Source organism: Marasmius oreades, chromosome 3 (genome assembly GCF_018924745.1).
Source record: "Marasmius oreades isolate 03SP1 chromosome 3, whole genome shotgun sequence".
Classification (NCBI taxonomy): domain Eukaryota; kingdom Fungi; phylum Basidiomycota; class Agaricomycetes; order Agaricales; family Marasmiaceae; genus Marasmius; species Marasmius oreades.
In genome coordinates, this window is record NC_057325.1 from 110,928 (window position 1) to 124,679 (window position 13,752).

The following is a 13,752-nucleotide window of genomic DNA, read 5'->3' on the forward strand; positions in this document are numbered from 1 at the left end:
ATGTTGAGCAGACGAGCGAGAGGCAAAAATCTCTCAAGTGCCAGGATGGAAGGGCTAGCGGGTACTTACGGAGTCGCAGCCCAGTGAGAAAGGTTTTGAGCGCTTACCAGCTTCTGCCAAGGTAACACTGATGGACAGAGACAGCGCTTGACAATGACAATGCTTGTGTTCTGGTGGTTGCTAATGTCAGCACGAACTTGATTAGGCCGAGGTAGGTAAAAGAGGGGATGCCATTCATGTTCTCTTAGCGCTCTAGGGTAAGAAATACCGTGGAGAGGGAAGTGAACATGGGTCCGCGTGGGCGTAGGACGCAAAGACGTAGGTGTGGCACGTGCCTCGTAATAATTAGCCGAAGAGTCTTCTTCCTCACAAAGCCAAATAAACTTTTGATCCGGTTTCCTACGTTACTTACAATGATAAGTTGGCAAGGTTCCGACTGCTTATGACTCCCTTTATCCCCCAACTAGGCCCAAGTTAGTACCTCGACTACATGTTTAAAAAGAGGTACAGCCTGTAGGCCACCAACAAAAGATTCGCTGAACCTCGCGAAGACAGCTGCAGTTTCCTCATCCTGACCTGCAATCCAATCGCTTACAGCCTACTCAACCGTCAGCGACAATTCACTGGGATCCCGATACTCCTCTTGGTTCCTTACGTACCTGTTGGCTTGGCCATCCATTAACTCCCAGAAGCGTTCTCTTATCACCGTCTATTTCAAATCCATGAGAGCCACCAAATCCAAGCCCCGATTCGCGAATGTTCACGACCAAAAGCGACAGATCTTTGTCCACCTGGGTGGTACTGATTTGTGTTAGGGTTAGGGGGGGTTAATATCGTTGATAACGGTCTCAGTGATCGGAGAGTTCAACGCGCGTAACAGACTATCCCTGTCATTCAGGAGCGCGGTAGCATGGGTGAAGTTCCCGGCGGACGAGAACGGAATGAACGGCTTCGTTGTGTCGAGAGAAGCATCTGACATACACTTCCAAACTGAACAATCACAGGTATATCAGTAGCCCGGTACATCCTGAATGGATTTCGGGAAAGAACCTACGGAAGATTTGTTCGGCGACATCTGGAGTTCCGGATACAATCCCAAGATAGGCATGTTCAATCTTGTTCCTATTCGACGCTTTGAACTTGGCCGTAGCTTCAGTCAGCTTTTGCACGTTGTCTGCTTCCGTTCGACCGAAAACCTGTTTGATTGAATGGCGACTGCCTGGGCATCGGCGTTGGTACTTGCAGGGGCACCGTCCACGAGTACAGTAATGGCCACGAAGGGGAAAGACAAACAGAGGAGGGATCGAAGACGCATTTCGGTTTCGAACTATCGAAGGTAGGGATTATTCGTTGAAAGCCTTGTCGAGGGTTTTATAATGTTCTAGGTACCTTTCCATCAGCGCCAGCGCCGGCGTACTATAGAGTTTGCACCGAGACTAGTACTACTTGCTTTCTACTCCTCGACCTTTTTGTGGTTCCGATCAAAGAGGCTTAAATTTTGACTCGAAAACATTCGCGGGACCACATATCCAATGGGGTTGCTCCGAGCAACATCATTTCATAATTGCGGTACAATTTTGCAGCCAGCTGTAACACCCAATTTAAACCAATTATTTGAGTAAGGTAGTGGCTCTCGTAAAATACACGACAGCCTGAGATGCATAAGGAAGCGGACTTGACATTTTCAGTAAGTTTGTTTGATAAAGAACGTCGTCCCTGCGACTTATATCGAGTTCTTCAGCTCTCTTCCCTTCCTGAAGTCTATTCCCACCCGAAATAACGTCATAAGTAGATCAAATCAGGAATTTTTAGAAATCTACATTCTGTAATTTCTGTTCTTACCTATATCAACACCATAATTGCGGATGGATATTCCGCATAATAGTATTGGCTGTAGGAGTGGTCGATATTTTTAGTAATTAAGCCAGAAGGGATCCTGCGGGATTTTTCACGGGAGGTGCTAAGTTCAACGTCTTTCAAAAGGGTTGCTATTCGGACTAACCCTAATATATATGTCCTTTTCACCCGGCAGTTATTTCGAGTCAAAGCCTGGAAGCAGACCCACACAAAAAGCGAGTATTTGTCGAATGCCGAAGAATACGTATGTCATTTCGGCTCCATACTTCCGTTTGTCCCCTAATTACTCCCCATCCTCATTTTTACCTTCTAAGTATAATCTGAACCACTTGACGGTCAATAAATGTACAAAGGGCTCATAGACCGAGTCAGATTCGAGGTTGTCGAACATGGCAACGCAATGGCCGGGTATACCGGCTATTCAATAACCGGCAGTTTCGGTAGACTGCCGAAACGGTAGATTTAATTCAAGATGTGGTAGGAGTCCTCGGAGGTCAAATAACGAAAGGTGCGCGCACATACCAGTGGGCTGCACACCCCCAGACTCCGGGATCGGTGAGTGGTTCTTAGAAGATTCTTACGGTGCTGGCAAGACGGCGATACAGGTAGAGGTTGCGTCTCACGTCCTGGATCGGAACAAGGAATTGAGGAAGCGGCAAAGCAGAACAATTTCGAGTAGTATACTAGTATTTGTATTCTCCACCTACCAGCCTGTGTCGTCTAGGGTATGTAGCCGGTGCCTGGGAAACGAAGCAGGACTTCTATAGACCCGATTTCTCACGGCTTCAATTTTGGGGGCGATCAGGCCGTTACGTTGCTGCTTCTGTTCGAACTGCTGCGCTACTAGTACACAGGATACTCCAAGGTTCGGTGGAATTGAATGACAAGGCACCCAAATATAATTACTCCACATGGGATACTTGATCTTTATTCAAAGCTGTAGCTATCAGTATCACGAAAATAGCTATTGGTTCCCTTGAGTCTTGTCTCCTCTCATCCTGTTTCACCTCGACGTCCATCTCTTTTGCAGAATGGCCTCAAGTGACAATTCACAGGTGACTTACCAACATCTCTCTCCTTTTGGATGACTTGCTAATAGCCTCATCACGGTCAGGGTACTCATGCTGCAAATCCCGAGTTTACCACCCGTGAATCGTGGAAAGTAATCATGAAGACGGTGGATACACTAGATGAGGACCTGGTAAAAGGCTACAAAGAGGATATTGACACACTTCTGGTTTTTGTGAGTGACCACTAGCTTGTATGTTTGTATCCGGGGTCTGTTTCTCAAATTTCTCCTCGTGCCCACATAGGCCGGTTTGTTCTCGGCGGTCGTGACTGCATTCACGGTTGAATCATATCAATGGCTAGAAGAAGACCCTGCCGATATAACAGTCGAGCTCCTCACCCAGATCGTTCAACAGTTAAGCGGTCAAACTCCACCGCCTAGATCTCCCCTCCAGAAGTTCACACCTTCCGCATCAGTTGTACGAATCAACACGTTTTGGTTTCTGAGCCTGACCCTCGCCCTGGTCGATGCACTCTTTGGTCTCCTCTGTAAACAGTGGGTTCGCGAGCACCAGCGACAAACCAACACACTGACACGAACGCCAGGCCAGGCGTTAGCCCTACGGTGGCTACGATACCAGAGTTTTGAGCGTTGGCACGTTCCCAAAATTCTGTCGTCTCTCCCAATTCTCCTTGAAATGGCGCTTTTTCTTTTCTTTGCAGGTCTGTTGGAGCTTCTATGGACTCGTCATCATATTCCATTTACCATCGCTCTGGCTATCCTCGGACTTGCTCTTTTATTCTACCTCCTGACCACAATTCTTCCTGGCTTGAGTATGATTCGCCAAGTCGTTCGAATACATCCCTCCTTTGCTCGTGGCAATCCGGTATTTTACCCATTTGGCATTTCCCACTTACCATCAATCGACTTTATTTGCCCCTACAAATCCCCACAATCGTGGCTCATATTCCGGCTCTTTTCAGCTATGTTTCATGTTCCAGGTTGCAAACAACTTCTACGTTATTTCATCATCAAGATTAACCGGTATTGGAAGGACTACCCAAGTACGCTCGATGATACGCTTACCAAAAATACACTAAATCTTTCCAACTGGTTATCACTTGACCTTAACGTCATACAACGCTTCTCCAGAATCGAAGGATGTCCCGACCTCTATGAATTCAAGGGATTCCGATGGCTCGTGCAGGAGACTCGAGACATTCCCTCTATGATACCCCATCTCCGGAACGTGTTGGCAGAACTACCCGTACATCTAGTCATGCCTGCTGTTTTTGACCGATGGGGCTCACCGGTCGGAAAGCCTTCATACGCGGCAGCCGACATTGACTACGCTCTGAGATCGTCTCATGGTAGCGACGTCAACCTATTCGGTGATCAATCATCAGCGCATGATCTGTCTCTTGCTGGCCAGATTCTGTACTTCCGAAACTGGTTGAGTACTTATGGGGGATATGAACTGGGGGAAGCAGCAGCAGAACTCTGGAATCGTATACTCAGAGCACCAAGAAATATTCGGTTTATCAACGCTTTTTTCCGTCCCGAGGAGTTGCTACTGGGCCCACCAAGGTACAGGTGTGGGAAGATTTTGAGTTTTTTTGGGCAACATTGGGACGACTTGGACGTCGAGTATCAAGCTCGAGTTGCAGAGAGGCTATCCAGGTCTATCCTCCCCTTCCTCGAATCACCGGAACATGATACCGGACCCACACTCCTCACATCCGGCTATGGTTTGGATTTTTTCACTGCGGTGAATGATCAACTTTGCCAAACAAAGGACTTCTTTGAATGGCGTTACCGCGCTGAACCGTGGATGTACGTTCTAAGCCATGTACGACGTATACATCAACTACCGCCACACCATTTCAAGCCGTTGCCCGGTTACCTTCCAATCCCATCAGATGAGCTTAACACGCTCTTGAACGATTCATCGGCATCCAAATCTGTTTTCGAACCTCTGTTTGATTCTTATAAACACTGCTGGGACAACGTGGTATCCACCTATCGAAAAAAAGAACTGGTCAAAACATTATCGAATCACATATATCAGTTCATACCGGTTTCAAGCTCGAATCCGCCGAGGTTACCAGACGGCAGTCGGAGCTTGTACAAACCACCTTCCGTGACTACCACCTCTGTCTTCCTCACGTCAGACAGTGGCCTCGAATTTCTAACATTTGTGAATGGGAAGCTGGCTGCAGATGTAGACTTCCATGATACACTGATGAGCGACACTGTTCAGCCGTGGGTAGATGCTTTAGAGCACATACAAGTCCTCCATCGACTGCCCTCTAAATATTTCAAACCCATTCCAACTCGCCACTGGTCGACACGTGAGATTGTGGGGTTCTATAGACCGAGAAACCCAAGCAGGCAGATCCAAATTGAATTGGAAGCAGGAGAAAGTCTGGATGTCTTTAAGACAAAATCATTGACAAGCAGTGCCAGTAATATTGTAGTGGACCAGGGAAATCATAAAGTGATTGAGGAGATGAAACAGGACACAGGGAATTTGGCCATAAGACAGCACAAGGCAGAGGATGTAGATCAGGAACTTGGGGAACTAAATGCTGCAAATAATGTTTGAACTGCAAGCTGCTGTGTTTTGAATGTGTTCATTATTGAATAAGTTGGAATCTATTTGTTCCAACACTGTGTATTAGTATCTTAGTATTCTGGATGAACATGTACCACTGATTTATGTCAAAGACGAGGAGTCATCTCTAGAATGAGAATATGCATCAGAAGGTAGAACACTGTCACCTCCTGATTATCAGCCATGACAATCACACCTTTGAGGGGAAATACTGTGATATGAAAGGGGTCATGAGTTCATAGTGGTGTCCTTGAGCTAGAAGCTCCTCAAGTCCAGAAAGACAAAAAGAGAAAAAGAGAAGAAGGATCCACCAACTTATGCCTTCCTTGATCAAAGATGAATTTTCAGTAAATTCATGCATATTGTTTAAACCACAGATGTTCCGATGCCTCTCTCAAAGTCAAGATTGAGTTTGAGATCTCTTAATCTCAATCTCAATTCCAATATCTGAGTCTCCATAATAGCTGAGGTGAGGCATGGCCCATGAAACAACATTATAACTTATTCTCAATTTTTCAACTCATCTTAATCCATTTAACCTTGATTCTTCAACTCTCAATTTATTTACTTTCTCAAAAACTCAACTCAGGCTCAAATTTGAGTAAGTTAAATTTAGAATTTTGAAAAGTATATCAATTTGAAGATATTGAAGTATTAAGTGGGGCATGTATGTATATGTACACTAGGTAGCTTCTGCCAATCTGAAGTTCACAAGGAGAGTAGAAAGGATCATTATATGCAAGAGAAGGCCCTGTTGGGATTACTGGATTATATTATCACGCTAGGCTCACACTGGTATCAACATGTCATGAACTGAACCAGGGGTAGCACCTACTGTCGACTTTTCCGCCTATACAGTCAACTGCAGTTGGACTCGACATACGATCAAGGGAAATATCATGTGAAAGGGTCGATTCAGAGGAGAGTACTCCTAATCTTAGGAGAAGGGGTCATCAGTATAGGAGTACAACCCTTTCTATTAGATAGGTATATAAGGAGTACTTAGCAGTAGGTAGTTCCCTAGAATTTGATCTCCTTTCATCACCTCTTTATCCTAATTCTCTATCCTTTTCCTACCTTTGTCTTTCGCCTCTGCCCCATTCACTGTGTCACTCTACGCCGTTCAGGTCACCTTTATTAGAGGGCTCACTGCCTAGTCATGGTCCAGACTTGTCCTAGAGCCCCTGCCTTTGTGTTAGAGTACGGGATGGGGTACACATGGATTAGGTATGTGGTACACTACATTGGTGTACATTGGGTACCGTCTATCGTATGCTCTTGTCGTTGTTGGAGTACCGGCTCGTGAGGATACGGTCCTCGTCATAGGACGCTCTCATTGCCGAAGGTTTACTCTCGTTATAGGAGTACAGTTTGTCATACGGTTCACCACACGGTTCACAGATATTCACGATATCGGACATCATTATTATTCATTCTCCTTGGTCACCAGCTCTTGTCATCCTCTATTGCTGATAGGCCTGTAGGATGGTCTGTTGTAGATCAATGAGTTGACCGGTAACTCCAGCAAGCGCAAACACAACTATTAGAATATTCCAGTTATTTCTCTCCTACTTTCTTACTCAGCTACTTACTCATCTTCCTCAGAACACAGTACATACAAGAACATTCTAGATACATGGACTACTAGTATATAAACCAGATGTAAAGCCTACACAAAATATAGAGTTCTTTCCATATTTCCACAATATGGTCTGCCAGCATTAGTCTGGAGTACGATCTCGTAGTAGGTCGGAGTACTGGGGTTTGGTACCCCTCGCAGTACGCCCTATGTGGGTGTTGGGTTGTTTTAGGCATATGCTATCCTCAGTGTCAGGGCTCAAGGCCAGGCATATGCATAGGTGGTTCACCCTCCTGACACGACACACCAGAATAAGGTTTTCAGTGAGAATTGTTGAATGAAGATGGTAAGCTAGCTCGCTCATCTACACTACCTCTAAACATTGCCCTTTGCTCTGTCGATCCCCTACAGGACTGAAAAGATAGTCAATGGAATGCTGATGTTTGAGTTATATGACATATTGGTGAATCATGCTGCCTCAGGCCTAGTGTTACCAGGTGCTCAGTTCCATTCAGCATGGATCGCAATTCTACTGAAATGGCCCAACCTTGGTTCAGAGCCATTGTGGCAGTGCAGCTTCTGAACAAGAGCCATTTGAAAACTGTGCCAGACTGTAGCTTCCAGGAGAAACACAAGTTTAGACAATTATATAAATAAAAATTGATGATGATAACATTTGACCATTAAACCATTCAGATTCAGAATGATAGCAACTTGACCCTTGATGGCATGACACATGGAGAAAAAAACATACCATTTAAGTCAGGAGAAGTGGTGAGAAGGGTTGTAGCAACTTATTATAATAAACCAAGGTGGACACCCCTTGGAAAAGTATAAGACGAATGGAAAAACTTGCTAGACCTAATGCGAACCTGGGTTTTCATGAAACTGGGTGCAAACCAGTACAAACTACTGGCTTGCACATTGAACCCATTCCAGTATAATGGCCTCATCTAAAAACCCATGAATGGGGAATTGGGCTTCAGTTCAGATCGAAAGTGGTTTAGAACTGAACCGTTGATATCACTACTCGGGCCTATCAGTTTGCCATGTGACACCCTTGGAGGTACAAATCTATCAAATCTGAATACTCCCAGGGTGATAGACAGTTTGATAAGCCTCACAGACTCACCAGATCAAGAACCAAGTAGCACTATATTATAGCATAACAATTTTTGATAAGTTGAACACATCACCATTCTATGTGGTGCATCTATGTATATTTGCCTTTGTTTTCATCACAAGAGTGATGTACCACCTAAACCTCAGGCTGAGAGTCTTCACTAACTAGACTCAAGATAGTAGGGTAATTAAAGGGTGCCACCTGGGCAGGAGGGGGATGATCAGGGTGATAATTTTGCCGTTCAGATGCAAGGCTCCTGTTCTGGTATTTTGGCAGGTTAGCCCGAACAATAAGAAGTGTTGGAGCAATCCCCTACCCACGGAAGAAGGGTTGAAAGGATGTCAGTGTCAAAAGGCCAAAACAATAAAAATATCTTACTGCAATTTGGATCAAAATTGACCCCAAATCAAACAAGAATGGGATGGTAGCAGTGTAGATAATAAGAGTGATGATATAAATAGCACATGACTCCATTCTATCAATATCAGTCATTCTGTGGACCATGAATTGGAATGGAGGGGAACATACAGAATAGAGATGACTGTATTGAACTGTTTTCCACTGGTTTCTGGGAAAAGAAGTCGAGTTTGGCGATTGATCCACCATATTCGACCAGCTAATTCATCAAATTGGTAAGACTAGTTTTTGAAGTGATATAGCCTTGTGCTCACCCATTGCCAGAGTTAGGAGGAAATTTAGGAGCACATGACAGCCAAGAAAGATAGCAACCAGGAGGTCATAGGTAGTAAGTTGTGAACCTGTCAAAGGGAGCATCTGCTTGAACATTGATATATTACCCCACATGCCACATGCCATAGCTCCTCCTGTTTTTCTTTCAGTGTCACCATTAATGAGGTATTGCCGCAACATACCATCAGTTATTATGAAGATTACCATGGGAATTGGCATGAAGCGTCTTTCGTAGCCTGAGATTGCAAAGAATCGAAAGATCTAACAAGATGTTTTGTTAATCCAAATACATGGTAGCACTTCAACTTCTGGCCCACCAAGATCATATCAATAGTCAACCTAAATAGAATTAGAACATGTCACAAACAGCAGAATCATGGCAAGCATACCCTATTAATAAGAGGATTGCAAGGCGAAGGATACTGGAGAATGCAGTGACAAAATGGTGAATTGCAGGCAAAAAAAAGAACATACACTAGCACGTTTGAAAGTTGGATGAATTTGAGGAGAATATCATGGGACCTGAACCAACATAAAGCTAACCCAATGTCAAAAACCAGGTTGAGAGGGACACTGAGCGATGTTAGCGAGAAGAGAATGTTGAGTGAGACTTTATGAACTAAGTGATCCCGGGTATTAGGCCACTTCCTTAACACGACTATCCCGATTCGAAAGAGTAGAACGTAGAGCCCATATAGAAAGAGATGGAACTAGATTGAGTGGGTAGTCAGCCAGCATTTGGTCGATGAAAGAGCTACCTACAGCTGTTATCAAGATAGGTGCCACAATATCTGACCAGAAGGCGGGCTGCCGCTTCAGAGAAATATCACAAAGCTCTGGTGTTGGTGTGGTCGACATGATGAGGACAGGCTTTCCTGAGACCTCGTCCCTTTTAGAGCCAGCATCTGTCAATAGCCCTGCCATGGAAAGAAGTAATTATAGTTGGTCCATTGTAGTTGAAACAGGACGAAATCACCTCGTTAACACAGAGTCGTGATCCCGGGTGTATGCGTCATGACAACGCACACCTGAGATCATTCAAGTCGCATCAACTGCGATGTAGAACTGACAGGCACATGTACGTCACGACCTCTCGCTGTGAACAGAATCATTCATATTCCTGCAACACGAGATCCGGAAATAACAGAACAGCAGTTACACATACAGGGAGTCCCTGTCCTCAAGAAATCGATCAGAACGACCAGATCAGAACCACGATGTCCCTCCACTTGAGGCTTCGCCGCGCGGGTTGTGATAGATGTCACCAACAGATTGGGCGCAAACGAAGGTAGCAAAAACCATCTATTTTACTTCCTTGAAGCTATCGATATCGGCGAACGCAATTTGAAATGACCTCTGCTCTCACGAATATTACGAATAATTTTCTGGAAGAGCAGGAAACAAACGCACCAGTAGCATATGGCCATCAATAAGCGAATATGTTCATCGGAGAATCATCGCATTGGCTGGTTAGCTACAATGATCTGAGTCACCATTAGAGATGGGAACTCAACTGCACTTGGAGTTCGGAAAAGATCGTGTGAGGCTGGGTGTTTGGAAGGATCGTGTAGAGATGCAAGGATACATCGACCTGTCGAATGCGAGATCTAAGGCACGTAGAGTTAAAGTCGCGTTGGAATGGCGGATACAAATCGACATACTTAGAACCAACGAGTCTCCATCAGCCGCCTGCGATGACGACACCGTTACGAACGGCTAAGTTAACTCAGCTTATACATTCAAGATACTGACTCGTCTCTCCTCTCCTGGGATGGTTTGATTATAAGCAAAAAGCGGTCCTTGTACCGCGCTTCAAGGTCAGTTATGCAACCTTGAATTATCGTCGCATATGAGTTCCGAACGGAAGACGATCTAAATCAACCCTAGTCTTCCGTGCGTTATTCGTTAGGTCGAGTGTTCAAACGTTCACGCGTGCCAGGTCCATGCGTCTATCCGTTGATGATCGATGATCTTTCGCGTCTATCTCTCAGGAGAGATCCACGCGGCAGGAGAATTCGAATTCATTGATATTATTCATAGTGCACAAGCCATCTGCACATGGTGGCCAGGGCATTAAGCGCGATATCTGAGGTACCATTGCATAAAACTGGATGAAACTTGATAGTAGAACTTCAGCGTCACTCACCTCAAAATCGGTCGAGTGTAAACATATGGCAGGCCGGAATCCCGATGAATATACTCTTATGGAAAGGAATTTACAGAGAGCGATAAATGAATGGAGGCTAAGTTTGAGGGTGGAAGCTGGAGGTCTTGCGGCATCCGACAAGCTGAGGATTAGAACTCGAGAGGAATGCAAGACTCGGAGACGTCCGCGGACGCAATTTTTTGTCAAGTCTTTGTGGCGTGGGATATCTATGAAAAAAATAAAGCCTCTCCACTGACTTTCAATTTTCAACTCCGACACACCATGTTCACGAACACTGCCTCACTCAATTTAGCCTTGATAATTTGCGACGATGAAGGCGTCGAGTAAAAACTGGTAAGTACGAGCGGTACCCATCTGTCAACCAAGTGTCAAGCAGTTCTCTTGGGAGCTGCCAAGTACAGATTAGCGTTGAAGGCGGCGCGAGGGTTGCTCAGCGCGCAGAAACTCCCCTCCGGTTTACACTTACTTGGTATTCTGGTATGTTTCCAAATCGAAGGACATTAAAGGTGGTATTCACTCGTTTTTGTCCCTCAAGCAGTGACCCGATTTTCGCGAGACGAATATCCTCAAAAGTCTATCACCCGAAACGAGGTAGCGTCGGACTTGGGTGTGAGGCCTTGAGGGCTTGGCGTTAGGTAAGTAGATTGAGCGACGAGTTGTCATTTCAAGTTCAGGGTCAAGTGAGTGTCGTCTACTGATATAATACGCAGTTAGAGTCTTTTGCTTCTCTTCCCCACATCCCAACCCCTACGAGCATGGGCGCGCGAACAGCACGTACAACACTGTACAGTCAGTGAACCCGCCGAGCCTTCTATGTCAGCGACCAAAGTACTAATCTGCCCCTCTTCACCATCAGGCATTATCCTCGGATTGTCTATCTGCGTCAATGGTCTTGCGATTGCGCTCGCAGTGGTTGTGTCATCCGATGTGGATTATCCTTCTTATGGGTCTCCCTCGATCTCACGCTCACGGAGTCGCCTACTGCTCGCCCATTCTCATTTTGCTGGTGAGCGACCCTCGGAGACTCTTTTTTCTCTAAGTTCTTCTGATTGAAACGTACTCAACCGAATAGTTCGCTTCGGGATCGTAGCGGCTGTGGTGGCGCCACTCACGTGGATATGGACGAGTGTTCTGTGAGCCGCCGTACTCCCAAACTCAAGTCGATCGTTTTTTCACTCGCTCACTCTTCTTGAACAGGCTAGCTTGGAACAATAAACCACGTTCCAACAGTGGGCTGGCAATCTCGCTAACCCATTTTATCTCGTTCATCATCATGTCCCTTCTTTGGTTTGGTAAGCTCCTGATCCCAACCTGATCCTGACCTTGAACCCACTCAATACACCACACAAGCCGTCGCCATCTTACTTTTGACCGAAACGCGGTACTCGTGCAGTGCCATCTACGCTCCGGGAAGTTATCTTGGGAACGTTCTCGCTGTTTGGTGTGGTATGACATCATCCATCGGTGCTCTTTCGTTGGTTATCTCTATTCTTTGTGAGTATTCAGATTCGCTTCCTGAAATGATATTTTCTGATACGAGACAAGGTGGCGCTACTGCGCTGGTCATCCTTCTCACCTGCCGCAAAGCCGGAGGACTTTATGCGAAGCTAGTTGCTTCCGATGGAAGTGAACACGCCGAAAGTGCGCTACAACCGATGAAACACGCCACCAGAGTTCGTACGGCACTTTACTGTGAGTAGTTCGAGTATCCTCCTTCTTAGATTGTTCGTCGTGACATAGTTTTCTACAGCTCTTATCCTGGTATTTGGTCTGGCTATTAATGGCGTGACTCCAGTATCTGCTATCCTCACGATTTATGAAACGGTTTATGAAACGGACGAAGGCTTATCGTATCTGGGTGGTGCGGATAGTAAGTTATCGGACCCAGCTCCTCGCCGTGTTTGGGTTTAAAACCTCTTCCACCAGCGGCATTCATGGCTATCGCATTTTTCTGTGCCTTGTTTACCTGGATATGGGCCAGTGTTCTGTGAGTATTACCAGTTTGTGCATGTCCTTAGGCTCACCTACTTATCTGAAGCCTCGCATACCACCGCCGTATCAAATCGACAGACACTATCACCAGGGCATCTGCCCACTGCATCTCAACGATGGTACTTAGCATAGTTTGGCTCGGTAGCTATCCAACTCGCCGCCTTCTAACTTCACCTTTACTGAAATGTCGGCTTTGCACCATCTTAGTGCTCGGAATAATTATCCTCGGCTTGACTGGTACTAAGTGTACGCCCGGGATCGAGAGCTTCACGGTGTGGGGATATTGTGCTTTCAATATCCCAGTGGGTGTCTTAGCACTGTGTTTGTCAATTCTACGTGAGTCCATGATCTATTGCTATTTCCACTTGGTTTTTTTATGTATCATTGTAATCAGTCAGTTCCGCATCCCTCTTCATCTATTTACGTACCAAGAGCGGAGGAGCCTCGCTGTCCAAATGCCATGTGGCCCAATTCGATGGCGGGGCGACGGAAGTGTTCCAATCGTATCACACCCATGATATGAAAGCGCCTATGTCCGACTCCGATTGTGTCACTGTACCAACCTCCCATCACTGCTGCCATGATTGTGAGCATACCCGGGCTTGATTCGTGTAGGACTTCATGTAGTATCTTTCGAATAAAAGTTGAATCTTGCGTGAGGGTTTTCAGTTGAACTAAAACTGTCATCGAACTGTCATCGGCTTCCCACACCGGTCCTCAG

General features: G+C 45.7%; 3 protein-coding genes across 3 annotated transcripts; 2 read left to right on the forward strand and 1 right to left on the reverse strand.

The window, feature by feature from the left end:
- Positions 1-2,888: 2,888 nt before the first annotated feature.
- On the forward strand, positions 2,889-5,471 carry E1B28_005358 (uncharacterized protein; the record flags this gene model as incomplete). The annotated part of the gene is made up of 3 exons (XM_043149915.1): positions 2,889-2,912; positions 2,972-3,100; positions 3,171-5,471. 3 exons carry the CDS (start codon positions 2,889-2,891, stop codon positions 5,469-5,471), a joined length of 2,454 nt encoding a protein of 817 aa, XP_043010999.1.
- Positions 5,472-9,072: 3,601 nt separating this feature from the next.
- On the reverse strand, positions 9,073-9,796 carry E1B28_005359 (uncharacterized protein; the record flags this gene model as incomplete). Its single annotated transcript, XM_043149916.1, has 4 exons — positions 9,073-9,211; positions 9,262-9,294; positions 9,347-9,582; positions 9,635-9,796. 4 exons carry the CDS (start codon positions 9,794-9,796, stop codon positions 9,073-9,075), a joined length of 570 nt encoding a protein of 189 aa, XP_043011000.1.
- Positions 9,797-11,340: 1,544 nt separating this feature from the next.
- On the forward strand, positions 11,341-13,690 carry E1B28_005360 (uncharacterized protein). Its single transcript, XM_043149917.1, has 13 exons — positions 11,341-11,516; positions 11,575-11,674; positions 11,750-11,828; positions 11,896-12,045; positions 12,112-12,172; positions 12,237-12,331; positions 12,390-12,533; positions 12,585-12,731; positions 12,790-12,909; positions 12,966-13,026; positions 13,078-13,172; positions 13,239-13,367; positions 13,426-13,690. The coding sequence occupies exons 3-13, from the start codon at positions 11,795-11,797 to the stop codon at positions 13,635-13,637; spliced, it is 1,248 nt and encodes a 415-aa protein (XP_043011001.1). The 5' UTR covers positions 11,341-11,516; positions 11,575-11,674; positions 11,750-11,794; the 3' UTR covers positions 13,638-13,690.
- Positions 13,691-13,752: the final 62 nt, after the last annotated feature.